This window comes from Berghia stephanieae, chromosome 1, assembly GCF_034508935.2.
Source record: "Berghia stephanieae isolate SIO BIC M18660-M18661 chromosome 1, UCSD_Bste_1.3, whole genome shotgun sequence".
Classification (NCBI taxonomy): domain Eukaryota; kingdom Metazoa; phylum Mollusca; class Gastropoda; order Nudibranchia; family Aeolidiidae; genus Berghia; species Berghia stephanieae.
The window spans coordinates 136,810,527-136,825,185 of NC_088360.1; the positions used below are offsets into that span (position 1 = coordinate 136,810,527).

Genomic DNA, 14,659 nt, shown 5'->3' on the forward strand with positions numbered 1-14,659 from the left:
TTGTTTAACCACCCATAAATGTACTAAACATATATGGAGAACATCAACGGTGGATTCTTTTTCTATTATTTTACCTTTATTTTACTCATCGCGGAGGGGAGTTTCCAATGAAAAAATAAAATACGGAAGAGCAATATTTAGAATTAAGATGAGCAAAGCTGTGCGCCTCAATTTGATTAGAGTCTAGACAGTCCCTAAAAATAAACAAACGAATAAATAAATAAATGCTAAATAGTAACAACCATCCATTACCAGTCCAAGTCGGATTCTCATTAATTTTATTGTATTAATTAAAGAAAGGATTAATTTGGTTTCTAGAACACATCTCTCAACTCTAGATCTAGATCAATTTGATTTATGAATCATATCTCTCATTTAAAAAAAATAGAAAGTTGAGCACTTAATAAACACATCAATAAGTTCTTAAAACAATTGAGAGAGAGAGAGAGAGAGAGAGAGAGAGAGAGAGAGAGAGAGAGAGAGAGAGAGAGAGAGAGAGAGAGAGAGAGAGAGAGAGAGAGAGAGAGAGAGATTGTGGTCACATATCACAGAGGAATATTTTAAAAATACATTGAAATATAAGCCCAAACAAAACATAACTTCCTTTGGATTTCATGGTATTTTTCATTTTGTTGTTGCTAACCAATGCTGAATTCATTGCACTCTGCAGGTGTAGTGACTGAACAGGAACTTGATGCAATTATGCTGGGTTTAGAGCTCCATGAGGCTGCAGCTTCAGGCGATTATGACACTTTGGAAGAATTGCTCAGATCCGGAAAAGTTGATGTAAACATGGGTGACGAGGACTGGGGAAACAAGACTGCTTTACACTGGACATGTCAGAAAGGTAATAACTAGGATGAAAAAACCCCCAAACAAAACAACACCAAAACAAAATGCAGTAGAAGCTTTATAGAAGAAACATGATTGACGTCACTCAGCTCTTTGTAATTGTTTTTAGCCAGCTGTTGTTATGAGTTGTTCTCACTACACTGTATCAGTCTGACTATAAACATTTAAGGTTACACATTGTTCTGTGTGTTGGTACATTATATATGACTGGCAGATATTGTGAGTTTATTAACGTAATGCATAGCATCAATAAACCATCAGGGTTCAAATAAAAAAGCTTTCTCGATTATCTGGGTTGATTAAGGTCAGGATGTTATTTTCTCAATTGAAGGCTTCAGTCTCAAGACCTGCAATTTGCGTTTCCTTTCATTTCTGGTGCAGGCTACTAATGCTTGGATTGTTTTAGTCTTCTCTTGAAAAAGACCCAAAGGACGGGTTTCACACTTGGAATTTTTCTTTAAAGAAAATGTGTGGCTGTGTGGTCTTGTGATATGACACTCGCCTTTGGATTGGAAGGTCCTGAGTTTGAGTCTCGCTCTGATCAGTGTATAGTTGAGTCCTTGGAAAAGACTCTTTACTCACATTCTCTCACTGGACTTAGGTGTAAAATTAGTACCTGACCATTAACAGTGTTTTATCTGTAGAAAAAAAAATGTAGAAAAAATATCACCTAACAGGTGTCATGCATTGTCCTACATGTTAAGCATTGCTGTTTGCTGGGGATCCCTTGTAAAGCGCTTTGACTACATTTGGTGGATATTACGCTATATAGAACTCGAGTTTTAAAATGCACTGAATTATCCGGACTCCAAGTGCAATGCAGAGTGAGCAATAACAATAAAGTCTATTGAACAAGGAGAAAAATTGAGATGCTGATACTGCAACTCAAACCTGTGTCCTCTGGATGACGGTCAAATTCCTTATCTACTCTGTAATCTTACCCTCCTGAAAAATATATATGAACATTTAGGTACTAAAGCACCTAGAGCCTGATGAAATTGGGGTAAGGCTCTATACAAATGTCATTTATTATTGTTATTATTATTATTATTATTATTATTATTATTATTATTATTATTATTATTATTATTATTATTATTATTATTATTATTAATCACTCAGTCACCTGAGACAAGTGGGGTAATGTGTGTTAAGTGCCTCACCAAAGAAAAGAAATACCATGCTTAGACCAGAGATTGCAATCGTTGTCACCCTTTTTAATCTCTGATCATGCTCACTTTGATTTTTGTTACAAGACGAAACACTGTACAGTTCAGTCAGTGGTACTATGCAAGATATTTATTTTTAATGAAATACCATGCTTCTGTTGGTAGAACTACAACAATAATATCATTGACTTGTTTAATGAATGATATCCAATTTGGGACAGAGTGGCTCAGTGTTACAGTCTTTGCTTCGTACCCAAAGGGTACCGAGTTCAATCACCCACCGCGCTGTGTTCCCTTGAGCAAGTCACCTCACCCTAGCTCACTTTGTGGCGCTGCTCTGCGACTGATGCCTGGGTTATTCCAGTCTTCCCTTGGAATAGTCCCTAAAGACAAATTTCACCATGGGGATGAATAAAGGGAATTTTTATTTATTTTTATTATTTTCCATCTTTTCAACAGGTTTCGTGGAGTGTAGTCGCCTTTTACTTGATTATGGTGCCAAGGGTACTGCTCGTACGGTGACTGGCTGGACTCCAGCACATTGTGCTGCTGAAGCTGGAAGGGTGGCTATCCTCAGATTCCTGCATGCTGCCAATATTGCAACAGACAGACCCGATAACTATGGATGTCGTCCAAGCAGAGTTGCTGAAATATATGATCATCCTGATTGTATGCGCTTTTTAAAACAGTAAGACTAACATAAAGTTTTCTCTTTATTCCAACACTAATAATAAAAACATAGCTGATGAACTTCAAGGGTTCCTGGGTGCTCAGTCAGTAGAGCACTCTCTTCACATGCAAAGGACCTGTATCAATTCAAGGTCATAGTGCAGTTGAGATTTTATTTTGACCCTCATGTCCACCCAGCAGTGATTGGGTTGGTAGGGTCTGGAAAATCTGGTAGAAAGTACTTTGAGATAGACTAGTGTCGTATCCAAAAGGTAGCAATCAGTTCCTAATCCACTAAATGCTATAGGAAGTAGAATAAACTCTGGTTTTAGGGCTTTTTTTTATGGCTATGAAGGACTGCTTTCAAATAAATTTCAGGTTAGAAGCTACATTAGGCTTGTTATGTCAAATAATATACACGGTGTAGAGCTAATTTGAACTTTTTGGCTGGTCTGATAACTCAAATTGTTATGGACTCATTGTTGTAATGGAAATTCTCTCAAACCAACGCAACATATTGTACATTATAACAATGTTAAATCAGGTCCTTAATTGTATTCAGTTATCAGACCTGCAAATATTTGCATGCTGTTAAGAGCAGATATATCAACAGTGCTTTTATCAACATTACAATTATATCGACATGACATCAAAGTCTTGATTTTATTCCTACAAATATTAGTGTATAGATTTATCATAATATAATAAATAAGATATCAACATAAATTTACCCAGAAGATGGTTGTATCAAAATTCTATGATATTGGCAATAATTGGTTTGAAAAAAAAACAACAAACAAAAAAGCAACAATACTATTTATAATTGGCTAATGATATCCTGCTGTAGAGTAAAATACAATAGCCAATGAAAATGCAGCTATCCCTTTCTGAGTGGCTCCCTGCCTTTTGACGCGGTGCCTAGGGAAAAATCATCATCAGCCGTGACATTGCCGATGTGCTGAGAGCACCTAGTGTGGAGTCAGACGAGAATACTGCACCATCAAAACCAGTTTCTACCATGCCGCTCGAGCAGCTATCCCTTTTAAAAAAAAATTGAGCTCTTATATAGCGCAATATCCACTAAACATGCTCGAAGCGCTTTACACAAGGACCCTGACCAACAGCAGCAAGTAACATGCAGAATGAGACATGACGCCTGTTGGACGATATTACAATTTCTTTCCAACAGGGACAACGCTGTGAATGGCCAGGTACTCATTTTACACCTGAGTATGGTGCCGAGTGAGGCTCGAACCCTGGACCTTCCTAAACTGCTTTGCACAAAAACATCCCGATGGGTTCTTCCTTATTTGACATCATTGCCAGTGCTGACAGTCTTTAAAATTATTTCTGGCCCCAAGAACAAAATCACAATAACTAACATTTTAAAGCTAAATAAAGGGAACTGTCCTAAATGTCAAAATTAACCCTTTTAAGCACCGCCAAATCATCTACATTGACCTTTCTTGCTGTCTTGCATTTTCCATTTGTCTCCCTTTCATTTTTCTGATGGACTGATATTCATAATGCTTATATCAACTTTTTACCTCGGTCCTTATTGGTAATTTTGGAGGCGTTTTTGATCTCTAATTAGAATCGTGATGTATGTATGAGTTGCATTGTAATTAGTAGGGCACCTATAAGGTGCTATGCTAAATCAGCATAAAAGTGTCACAGTCACAGGGATTCCACATATTGGGACCAAGCATGTCTGTTCCTGGCGAGAGCCACAACTTCGTCAATGGACATATCGTGATATTGATGGTGATGATGATGATGATTATGATGATGATAATGACGATGTTGATGATGATTGTGATGATGATGATGATGCTGATGATGCTGCTGATGATGATGATGATGATTATGATGATGATGATGATGATGATGATGATGATGATGATGATGATGATGCTGATGATACTGATGATGATGGTGATGATGACGATGATGATGATGATGATGATTACAGTTTAAATTAGAATTGTAGAATAAAAGCTTCATTTTATCATTTCAGAGCTGAAGTTGAATTGATGGAAAAGCGAGAGAGGTTTGAGCTAGTCGACCTGTCAGAGGATGAGGACGACGGACAATCAACCCACATCAAGCTGGAGGAATTGGAGGAAAAGGAGAAAAAACGCCCGGAGGAAAAGGAGAAAAAACACCCGAAAGAAAAAACGTCAAGTAGAAGAAAGTGAAAAAATGTCCCAGTTTTTTATCCCCCCCCCCCCCTCCAAAAAAAAACAAACAAACTTGAGCATTTATATAGCGTAATATCCACTAAACATGCTCAAAGCGCTTTCCAAGGGGTCTCTGATCAACAGCAACAAGTAATATAAAGAACGAGACATGATGCCTGTTAGGGGATATTACTTTTTTTTCTGACAGAGACAATACTGTTAACGACTAGGTTCTCATTTATACACCTTAGGTCAGTGAGAGAATGTGAGTAAAGAGCCTTTTCCAAGGATTCAACTCTGCGCCAAATGAGGCTTGAACCCAGGACCATCCGATCTGAAAGTGAGTGTCATACCACAAGACCACATAACCGTAAAGGGACTTAGATTTTATCCTGCATGCAATTAGCTCTATTACCCCTTTAATCATGATACTAAATTTCTTTCAAATCATAATTTCTTTCATTTTACAATTGATTATAACGACAGTACAATCTGGATGAAATTAAGTCACTGGGGTTGACATTTGGATTTTGGAATCTTAGCTTTCTTAGGTTCCTGACCTCCCATAGTGTGCAGGGAGGCACTTACTGTGTCTTCTATCCTCCTGTATCTGTTTTCCAACATACTTTCTTTCTTTGTCTTGGAATGAGATTACTTGGTTTTGTCCTGGCCGTGGCCAGATACCCTGGCTGAGAGGGAAACAGTCAAAAGTATGGTTAGTTTTGGGAGATGATATTTATTTCCTTGTAAATCATATCTCTGTTATGCACTGTATTGCTTTATTTACGTATTATATGATTTGTAAACATTTGAGTGTATTCCTCTTAGTGGTGACCTGTGCTTGTATATGGATGAGACTTGATTGATAGCGTGCTCTTGGAATCTACGTCTAGTTCCTATTTGAATCAATTCCCCTTTTTCTTACCTTTTCTTGGGTTCTTTCTAGAATTTTTAACTATCCCAGTTTCTCCCTTTTTACTGGCGCTGATATGACCTTAATGTATTGCGAGTGCCGTAAAACCCTTAAAAACAAACAAAACCAAATCTAAGCTTTTGATGTGTCGAACTGTGATTTATGGCTGAAACCTTTGGAGAAAAATCAGGACAGATAAAGGTCAGTAAAAGAACTGACATATCTTTTTATACACGCTGTGTGTGCGGGAAAAGGGCTGGAAAAGGATAGCATTAGAATTTATTTGCTTTTTAAAAAAATTATTTTTAAAAGTCTCAAGTATGGGACCAATGCCTTCTGATTCAGTCATGTGGTTTAGAACAAATTAAATTGCATTATTAGGAATATTTTCTCCATAGTCATTATCGACAAAAAAAAAATTAATATTAAGAGATAAAATAACACATGGAGCTAGTTAATAATAATATTATGAAAATTTGGGGACTAACTTATAAATGTGGGCGTTTTTTTAAAACAAACTAATATGCATTCTTAAAATACTCTAGAAAGGTACGGTTATGAGGTTTTGTGGTATGGCACTCTCCTTCGATTCATAAGGTTCAGGGTTTGAGTCCTTCTCTCATCATACCCAGGTGTAAAATGAGTATCTGGATGTTAACAGCATTGTCTTTGTCAGATATATTGCAATATAACTAAACAGGTGACTTGTCTTCTCCTACATTTATGTGTTGATGTTGGCTAGGAACCCCTTGTAAAGCGCTTTGAGCGCATTGAGTAGATACTGTGCTATATTAAAGGTCAAGTTTGTTGGGGATTTTTGAAGAAGAATTATTGTTACAACTGCTTTAATGTCATAACTTGTTGCAATGCGGTAGAGGAATTCTCACGCTGCTTTACATAGGTCTGTTACTAATAGCCAGAGCTAGTGATCTTTAGTGCAGGTCCACCAGTACCAAGAGCAAAAGAGCTGTTATTATGCACTTATTTATACTTGGGACATTCCCTACCAAGACTGCATTTTATGGTCATGGTAACTTAATTGAATTCCAGCTTGCTTGTTCATTTCAGATTTTGTTGAAAATGAAATGCCATAAATAATGTTTATTAATTCAACAAAACAGGGGAGTTTTCATGTCTTCCTTGGATTCCTGTCTATTATATATTGCCCTATACAAACTCTACTGTTTTCACTAACAGAATTGAATAACAATGTGAATTTGAATGTAAGCTTGAATTTGATACATGAAAACAGAATGAAACATTGAATGTTTTTGTTTATTCATCTTAACAACGCCACTACCACATTATCTCATTCATCCCTTGCCTTGGATGGATTGCTCGTGGAATCTTCTGTGTTCCCTATTTGAACCAGTTCCCTTTGTCTTGTATTTTCTTTGATGCTTTTAATTTCAGATCCACGACTTTTTCTCCAGCATTTTCCTTTTTACTGACGCTGAAATGACCTAATAGTGACGCAAACGTCGTAATACCCCTAAAAACAAACACATTCCATCTGAAATGAGTTAATAGATAATGTCACATGTTAATATATTTCAAACAGATTTCCACTGCAATGAACAATGTTCAGTAAGTTTTGTTTATTTTTTTTCTCCATTATAAATATTTAATATATCAGTCCAAGGTATGATGTTCTTTGATTAAATGTACATACAGATTTATTTAGTTCATAGTAATCATACTCAGTGTGTGATTTTATCATCTGTTAGGTTCATATCTTATTTTTCACCCTTGAAACAACAATGTAAAAGCTTCGTATTAATTAATTATTACAATATTTATAAACCTTTGAGTCTCAAACGTTTAACCGGCATGTCTGTCTCAGTTTCTTGGTTTAGTTAAATAAGTATTGTATTTTAGCCTTAAAATGATTTTGCGGTCATTATTTTATCAACTAACTAGTTAAGACCATAAATAAAAAATAAAAAAATCACGTTCCTATATGTGAGGCTGACTGAGAAAACCCGAGAAGATGCAGCAAGCTTCGATTCGAGATATGAGCCAAAATCGAAGATAAAGTGTTTCCCATAGCAACAAATTTTATTCAGAAAAAAATTCATAACTTGGGTTCTAATAGATATAGAAAGAAAATTTAAAGTGGTAAATGATCAGAAAGATGTGATCAACTCCGCTCATACATAACTGAATTTATGAAAGTTGCTCATCTTTCCGGGTTATCTCAGTCAGCCACACATATTATATGTAAATACCTGTGACGACAATCTGAATCAGCGCGTGGAGAGATGTATAATGATTTATGTACTATACAGACCACAAAATTGGTAATATTCCAGATGTATATGTATGTAATGTAGTACTCTTCACCACCACCACCATCATCATCGTCATCATCATCATCATCATCATCATCATCATCATCATCATCATCATCATCATCATCATCATCATCATCATCATCATCTTTTTCTTTTCTTTTCATTGCTTAGAACTTTCTTGTTAACATTGCCGATTCAGGAATTCGCCCATGCATTTCAGATAGTTGTATTAATACAAATGTGACCCTTCGCCTCAAAACGGTATTAAGTCGGGTTGGTTAAGATGTTAAAAATTGAATTTATAGCCAGAAATATCAGACTTTAGTTGAGTTTGCATATTTTATTGAGGAGAATGGATACCGTATTTTAGGGTGCTAATGCCAACAGCTTATATTTTTGATCAGTTTAATATTAAATCCTCTGGGTGGGTATCCTGACCTCCCATAGCGGGCAGGGAGGTACATACTGTGTCTTCTATCCCCTTATATCTGTTATCCAACATGCTTTCTGTCTTTGTCTCGGAATGAGATTACTTGGTTTTGTCCTGGCACAGGCTGGAATCCTAGCTGGGAGGGAAACAGTCAAATGCATAGTTATTGTTTTGGGAGATGATATTTTTTTCCTTGTAAATCATCTCTCTGTTATGTATTATTTTTTTATTTTGAATGTATAATATAAGCATTTGAGTGTGTTCCTCTTTGTTGGATTTTGTGCTTGTGTCTGGATGAGACTTGTAGGTGATTTCAAACTAAGTACATTGGTGGAATCTACATCTGATCCCTATTTGTTCTCAATTCCCCTTTGTCTTACTTTTTCTTGGGTGCTTTAATTGTAATTCTAGAACTTTTTACTATCCCATTTTCTTCCTTTTTACTGGCGCTGATATAACCTAAATGTGTTGCAAGCGCCGTAAAACCCTTAAAAACATAAAAACAAAAACAAATATTAAATCCGACTTTTAAGCATAATATGGTTCGTTCCGACATAATACCGGTTTGGGACGATGGGTCACAAATGTCATATACATTGTTTTGATATACATATCATATTATTGAACTGGAAAGAGAGAATTATGAGAGAGAGAGAGAGAGAGAGAGAGAGAGAGAGAGAGAGAGAGAGAGAGAGAGAGAGAGAGAGAGAGAGAGAGAGAGAGAGAGAGAGAGAGAGAGAGATTGAGATTATGATACCACTGGCGTCATATTCTGTTCGATGAAAGTTCACATTAACTTTTACCTCACGGTACATGATGCAAGCACATATAGGCCTGAGTACATACAGTTCTCAGTGCCTGTCTTCGCCCATGAAATCGCCATACATTGACAGCGAGTCTTTTTCTCATTTTAGTCAGAAATACTTTTATTTCATAAATCAATAGCGATCGACTTAATTGGCTGATTTAAGAATTAAAAATTTCAATGTATAATGAAAAAAAGTGTAGCCATTTTTTGAGCTCGAGTTATATGATAGACTGTCTATGTCCATGGCCCATGGGATATATGAAAATATGAACTTGTAGATGATTGTAACTTGTATGGTTAGAAGTGGATGTCAACTATATTTTATATGTATCCTTTGCAATTAATTTATTTAACAATAGCAGTTAGATCCCTTATCCTAGACTACGATTAATGATGATTAAAAAAAGAAAGTTATTTGTATTAGATGATAATAAAGATGGCTTGTTGTCTTTATTATGGCATTTCAGTCAGTTGGAATCGTCTGATTTTAATACATTTTCAAACGGAAGGAAGGTTGTTACTGTATATGGCCGGTGTGAGATGAAACCCTAAACGCAATTTGTGATTCCTGATTCCATGTCAGATATTTTTTAAAAATATAGTGCTGGGTGGGGTTCCTGGCCTCCCATAGTGGGCAGGGTGGCACTTACTGTTTCTTCTTCCCCCTTATATCTGTTTTCCAATTTGCTTTTGTCTTTGTCTTGCAATTAGATTACTTGGTTTTGCCCTGGGCCTGGCCGTAGAGCTTTGCTGGGAGCGGAGCACAGCCGTTTATTACACTAGAAATCTTTCACTTTAGTTTTATACCGCCTCACCCCCAATGGGAACGACCCACGGTCGATGACGGGGAGACCACCGTGTGGTTACGTCATAACAGATGCCAAGAACGTGAAAACTGGCCTATATTTATCCCTGCAGGTAGAATGCACCGCTTGAATTTCGTTGTCAGTCAGGCTATAGGACAGATTTCGTAAAATCGTTCATTTTTACACTGCAATTGCTGACCATACACTTCTTCTATATTTTTCTATTTTATATGGATATAACGGCCACATTTTCATCTTCAAGACGCAATTATTTTCATTGATATCAAGAAATGGTGAGTATACTTTATTCTCTCTTGAAAAATGTATATTTTTCTATTTAAAATTAACCTGAAAAATATTTTTAATTGGTTAAAAAATTCAAATTGATGTTATCTGAGTTTTGTTACCCTAAAACATGGTAGTAAATATAAGAGTAATAATCTACTTTTAATATAGCATTTATTTCAACGATTTGTAATGACCGGTTTCTGCACTATGAATGTGTAAACACATCTTGTCTAATTCTTTGTTGGCTAACAAAATAGTCCCGTATTCAGGCAAACTCCTGAGACATAAGAACACGAGTCCAATTGTGATGGTAACGTTATTGTTGTTGTTGTTTTATGGCGATGATGATGATGATGATGATGATGATGATGATGATGATGATGATGATGATGATGATGATAATAGCGCAGTAACAGTAGTAATCGTAGTAGTAGTAGTAGTAGTAGTAGTAGTAGTAGTAGTAGTAGTAGTAGTACACACACACACTCAGAGAGAGAGAGAGAGAGAGATAGAGAGAGAGAGAGAGAGAGAGAGAGAGAGAGAGAGAGAGAGAGAAAGGGAGGGAGGGAGGGAGCGTGTGTGTGTGTGTGTGTGTATATATATATGTGTGTGTGTGTGTGTATTAAACTCATGTAAGCACATCTTTAGCACGGAACGATTTTTATTGCTTGTTCAGTCAAGTTCTCATGATTTCTCTGTGAAAATTGAACTTTGAACCTATAACTTTCACACTAATTTGCCATTCTGTCTTCACGATTCGCACCTTCCCTCGATATTCTTCTACATCGCCCGTTGGTACAGTCAACGGGCGTGGGAAAAGAGGGTAGATAGATATATTATGACATCATCAAAAAGCGATGTGATCAAAGGTGGCGGATGATTGTGTAACATCAAAAGGCCGGTGGACTGCGCTACAAGGCCGAAGTTTCGAGGGGATATGTGATTTGAGTGGGAGGGGCTTATTTGACTTTGCCGATGACCGACTGGTGGACGATTGAAATTATATATGTCCTTTTTCAGCAGCCAATTGGAAATGGGTAATTGTAAACATCTGATTGGCGCTCCATGGATAGAAATCAGTTTGGAGGTCATGGGATGAAATTGCTGGAGAGATGGAGTAAATTTGAAATGAATTGAACGTAATTTGGGGCGTTGTCTAGGTGTCAAATAAGACTCTCGCAGACCGGTGATAAATCAATTTTTTTGGCCGCAAATGCTACAGTAAACTTCTTTCTCTATCTTATTTTTGCTAAAAATATTTCAGAGTGGGTATATAGGCGGATTCCATTTTTAAAAACGGGCATTTAGAACTATATTTTAAAGGAAAATTATTACGTTATTATTATTATTAGCAGGCATCTAGGCGATCACTATCGTATTATTACTAACAATCAATAATATTATTATAACTCTTATTATTACAATTATTATTATTTATTATTATTATTATTATTATTATTATTATTATTATTATTATTATGATTATTATTATTATTATTATTATTATTATTATTATTATCATCATCATCATCATCATCATCATCATCATCATCATCATCATTATTATCATCATCATCATCATCATCATCATCATCATCATCATCATCATCATCATCATCATCATCATCATCATCATCATCATCATCATCAATATCAATAATAACTAATGATTTTTTTTCTTTACTCAGATGAATGGTCATACTGAAAACAAGCATTGTCTCAATGCAAATGGACTCTGCCGAATAAGCTGTGAAAGGGCTCAAATAAGATATGTGGTTAAAAAACATTTCATGCAAACTGCTCCAGAATTAGGAGGTGAAGTTCCACCGGTGAAAATAAAAGAAAACAGAACGTTGGTAAATTAGATGCTGTTTCTGTGAAATATAACAATCAGCTGTTCCTTACAATAATCGTGAGGTTTTACGTATGTTAATAAAAAGTATAAAAATGTGTTAAGATCTATACAAAGTTCAAAGGAATACTTATAACTTATCTTTACCTATGATTGTCAAATTATTTAAAATAACAGTTCATTTTGATTATCTGATCATTAGTCCTCCCCCCCCCCTCCCATCTTTTTCAATTTCAATGCGTTTATCACGATTTTTTATTGTCAAAAAATGCATATTATTTATTTTTTACTATTATCATTATTTATTATTATTATTATTATTAATTATTATTATTATTATTATTATTATTATTATTATTATTATTTATTATTGTTATTATTATTATTATTATTATTGTTATTATTATTATTATTATTATTATTATTATTATTATTATTATTATTATTATTATTATTATTATTAGTATTAATATTATTATTTTTATTATTATTATTATTATTATTATTATTATTATTATCATTATTATTATTATTATTATTATTATTATTATTATTATTATTAAAACCCTGTAATATCGCCTAACAGGCGTCATGTTCCGTCCTACATGTTTTAGTGTTGCTGTTGGCCAGGAACCCCTTGTAAAGTGCTTTGAACACGTTTAGTGGATATTGCGCTATATAAAAGCTCACTTTTAAAAATTATATACTTATAGTGGAATCCTGATAAAGCCAACCCCGCCATCCAAAAAGATTGGTTAACTTGAAGGAAGATTGATTTTATACATTTTCATTGCAACAAACTTTAGATAAAGAACAGACAATATTGGGCCAACAATAGGTTTTGACTTTTAGTAGAAGTTGACTTTAATAGCGTTGACTTTATTTATGTGGATTCTATTGTATTTCAGTTATGTGGATTCCACTGTGTTCCAGTTATGAGAAGTTGCTAATCTCAAATATTGGTGACTGTGTTGTTATGGGGTAACCATGACTTTGTAATGCTTAGAAGGGACCAGTGTTTATAGAGGAAAGAAATTGACGTCACTCAACTCTTTATTATTATTTGGAGCCAGTCATTTTTATGAGTAATTCTCAATAAATTATGTTATATTCACACTATAATCAGACAGTATATGTTACACATTGTTTTGTGTGTTGGTTCGTTTATCCGGCTGGCTGATGCTGTGAGTTTTTTCCACCTAAACGCATAGGTAAACTGTTGTGTCGACCCCATATCATTAGGAGAAGAGAATTTAATAACCATTGTCTTGTTCAATACCTTATTATTCATTTAAATCACCGATATAGGTCGTTTGGATTTATTGTTTTATAACCAAACTATCTTCAAAATCCAGTTATCACCGAGTTAAGTGTAAAATGAATACTTGTCAAACGTCAATGTCTTTATATTATATATAAATTCCTGTCTTCCAGCCTCTCGTCCAACATGCTAAGTGTTGCTGCTTATGGTAATGCGCATTGTGTATATTTAATAGATATTGTGTAACATGAATGTCTAATCTATAACTATTATTATTTAGATTTCTTCACAAAAAGGTGTTGTTTTTACGTGTACATGTGTTTTTCATACGCCTGTCAAATTATTTTGCAGTAACATCTCAAAAAAGTAATAATAGATGTATCAATGTCGTCTAATGTATTCCTGATTATGAATATACTATTTACTTTAACTACCATACTTGTCAGAGCCCCGCCACTCATATAATAAAATGTTATCTGATGACCCGCCACATCTGTGTTTACTGATTGAACCAGATAATAATATGGGAGGTGGGCAACAGTCGGAAGTGAACCAGAGACTGGGAGCAGGGCACACCTTGAAATTGTATTATAAACTCTAAAAAAAAAAACAAAAAACAATGTGAAATTGAATGTTAGCTTCAATTTAATATACGAAAACAGATAAAATGTACGTTTCAGGTTTCCCCTTTATCAACAAAACTGGACGAATGAAACACTACAGACGAATGAGATAATGTAGTGGCGTTGTTAAGATGAATAAACAAAAAATGCTTGATTGTTTATGAATTTATGAACAATATTACAAGTTTTAAAAACAATCCTTTCACTAACTGGCAACCAATGGAGATTATATAGAATTTCTTTGGTAGGGTCATTGGATTTATTAATCAGTTTTGAGGCTCTGTTTCGAAAATTTTGTAAACGTTATATCATTTTGGCCGGCGCACCCAAAAGCAATGAATTACAATAGTCATACCTGCTGGTTACCAAAGCAGGAACAATAATTTATGTAGTATGTACCAATATTTCTTAAATGATAAAAGCAAGATTGGTAGGTTTCTATGTGATTCTGCATTGAAGCATCAGAATCAAAGAATGAGCCAATATTTCTTATGGTTGCAGTTTGCTCTATCTT

The 14,659-nt window shown here is 34.9% G+C and overlaps 1 protein-coding gene across 1 annotated transcript in view; it reads left to right on the forward strand.

Annotated features, from left to right (window-relative positions):
• The window catches only part of LOC144963301 (ankyrin repeat domain-containing protein 66-like), a 10,274-nt gene extending 498 nt beyond the window's left edge, over positions 1 to 9,776 (forward strand). The window contains exons 2-4 of the mRNA XM_078897204.1: positions 671 to 847; positions 2,481 to 2,709; positions 4,708 to 9,776. Coding sequence (XP_078753330.1) covers positions 703 to 847; positions 2,481 to 2,709; positions 4,708 to 4,888 — 555 coding nt within the window. The 5' untranslated portion in view covers positions 671 to 702 and the 3' untranslated portion in view covers positions 4,889 to 9,776. The remainder of the gene's footprint in view (positions 1 to 670; positions 848 to 2,480; positions 2,710 to 4,707) is intronic.
• The last annotated feature ends 4,883 nt before the right edge of the window (positions 9,777 to 14,659 follow it).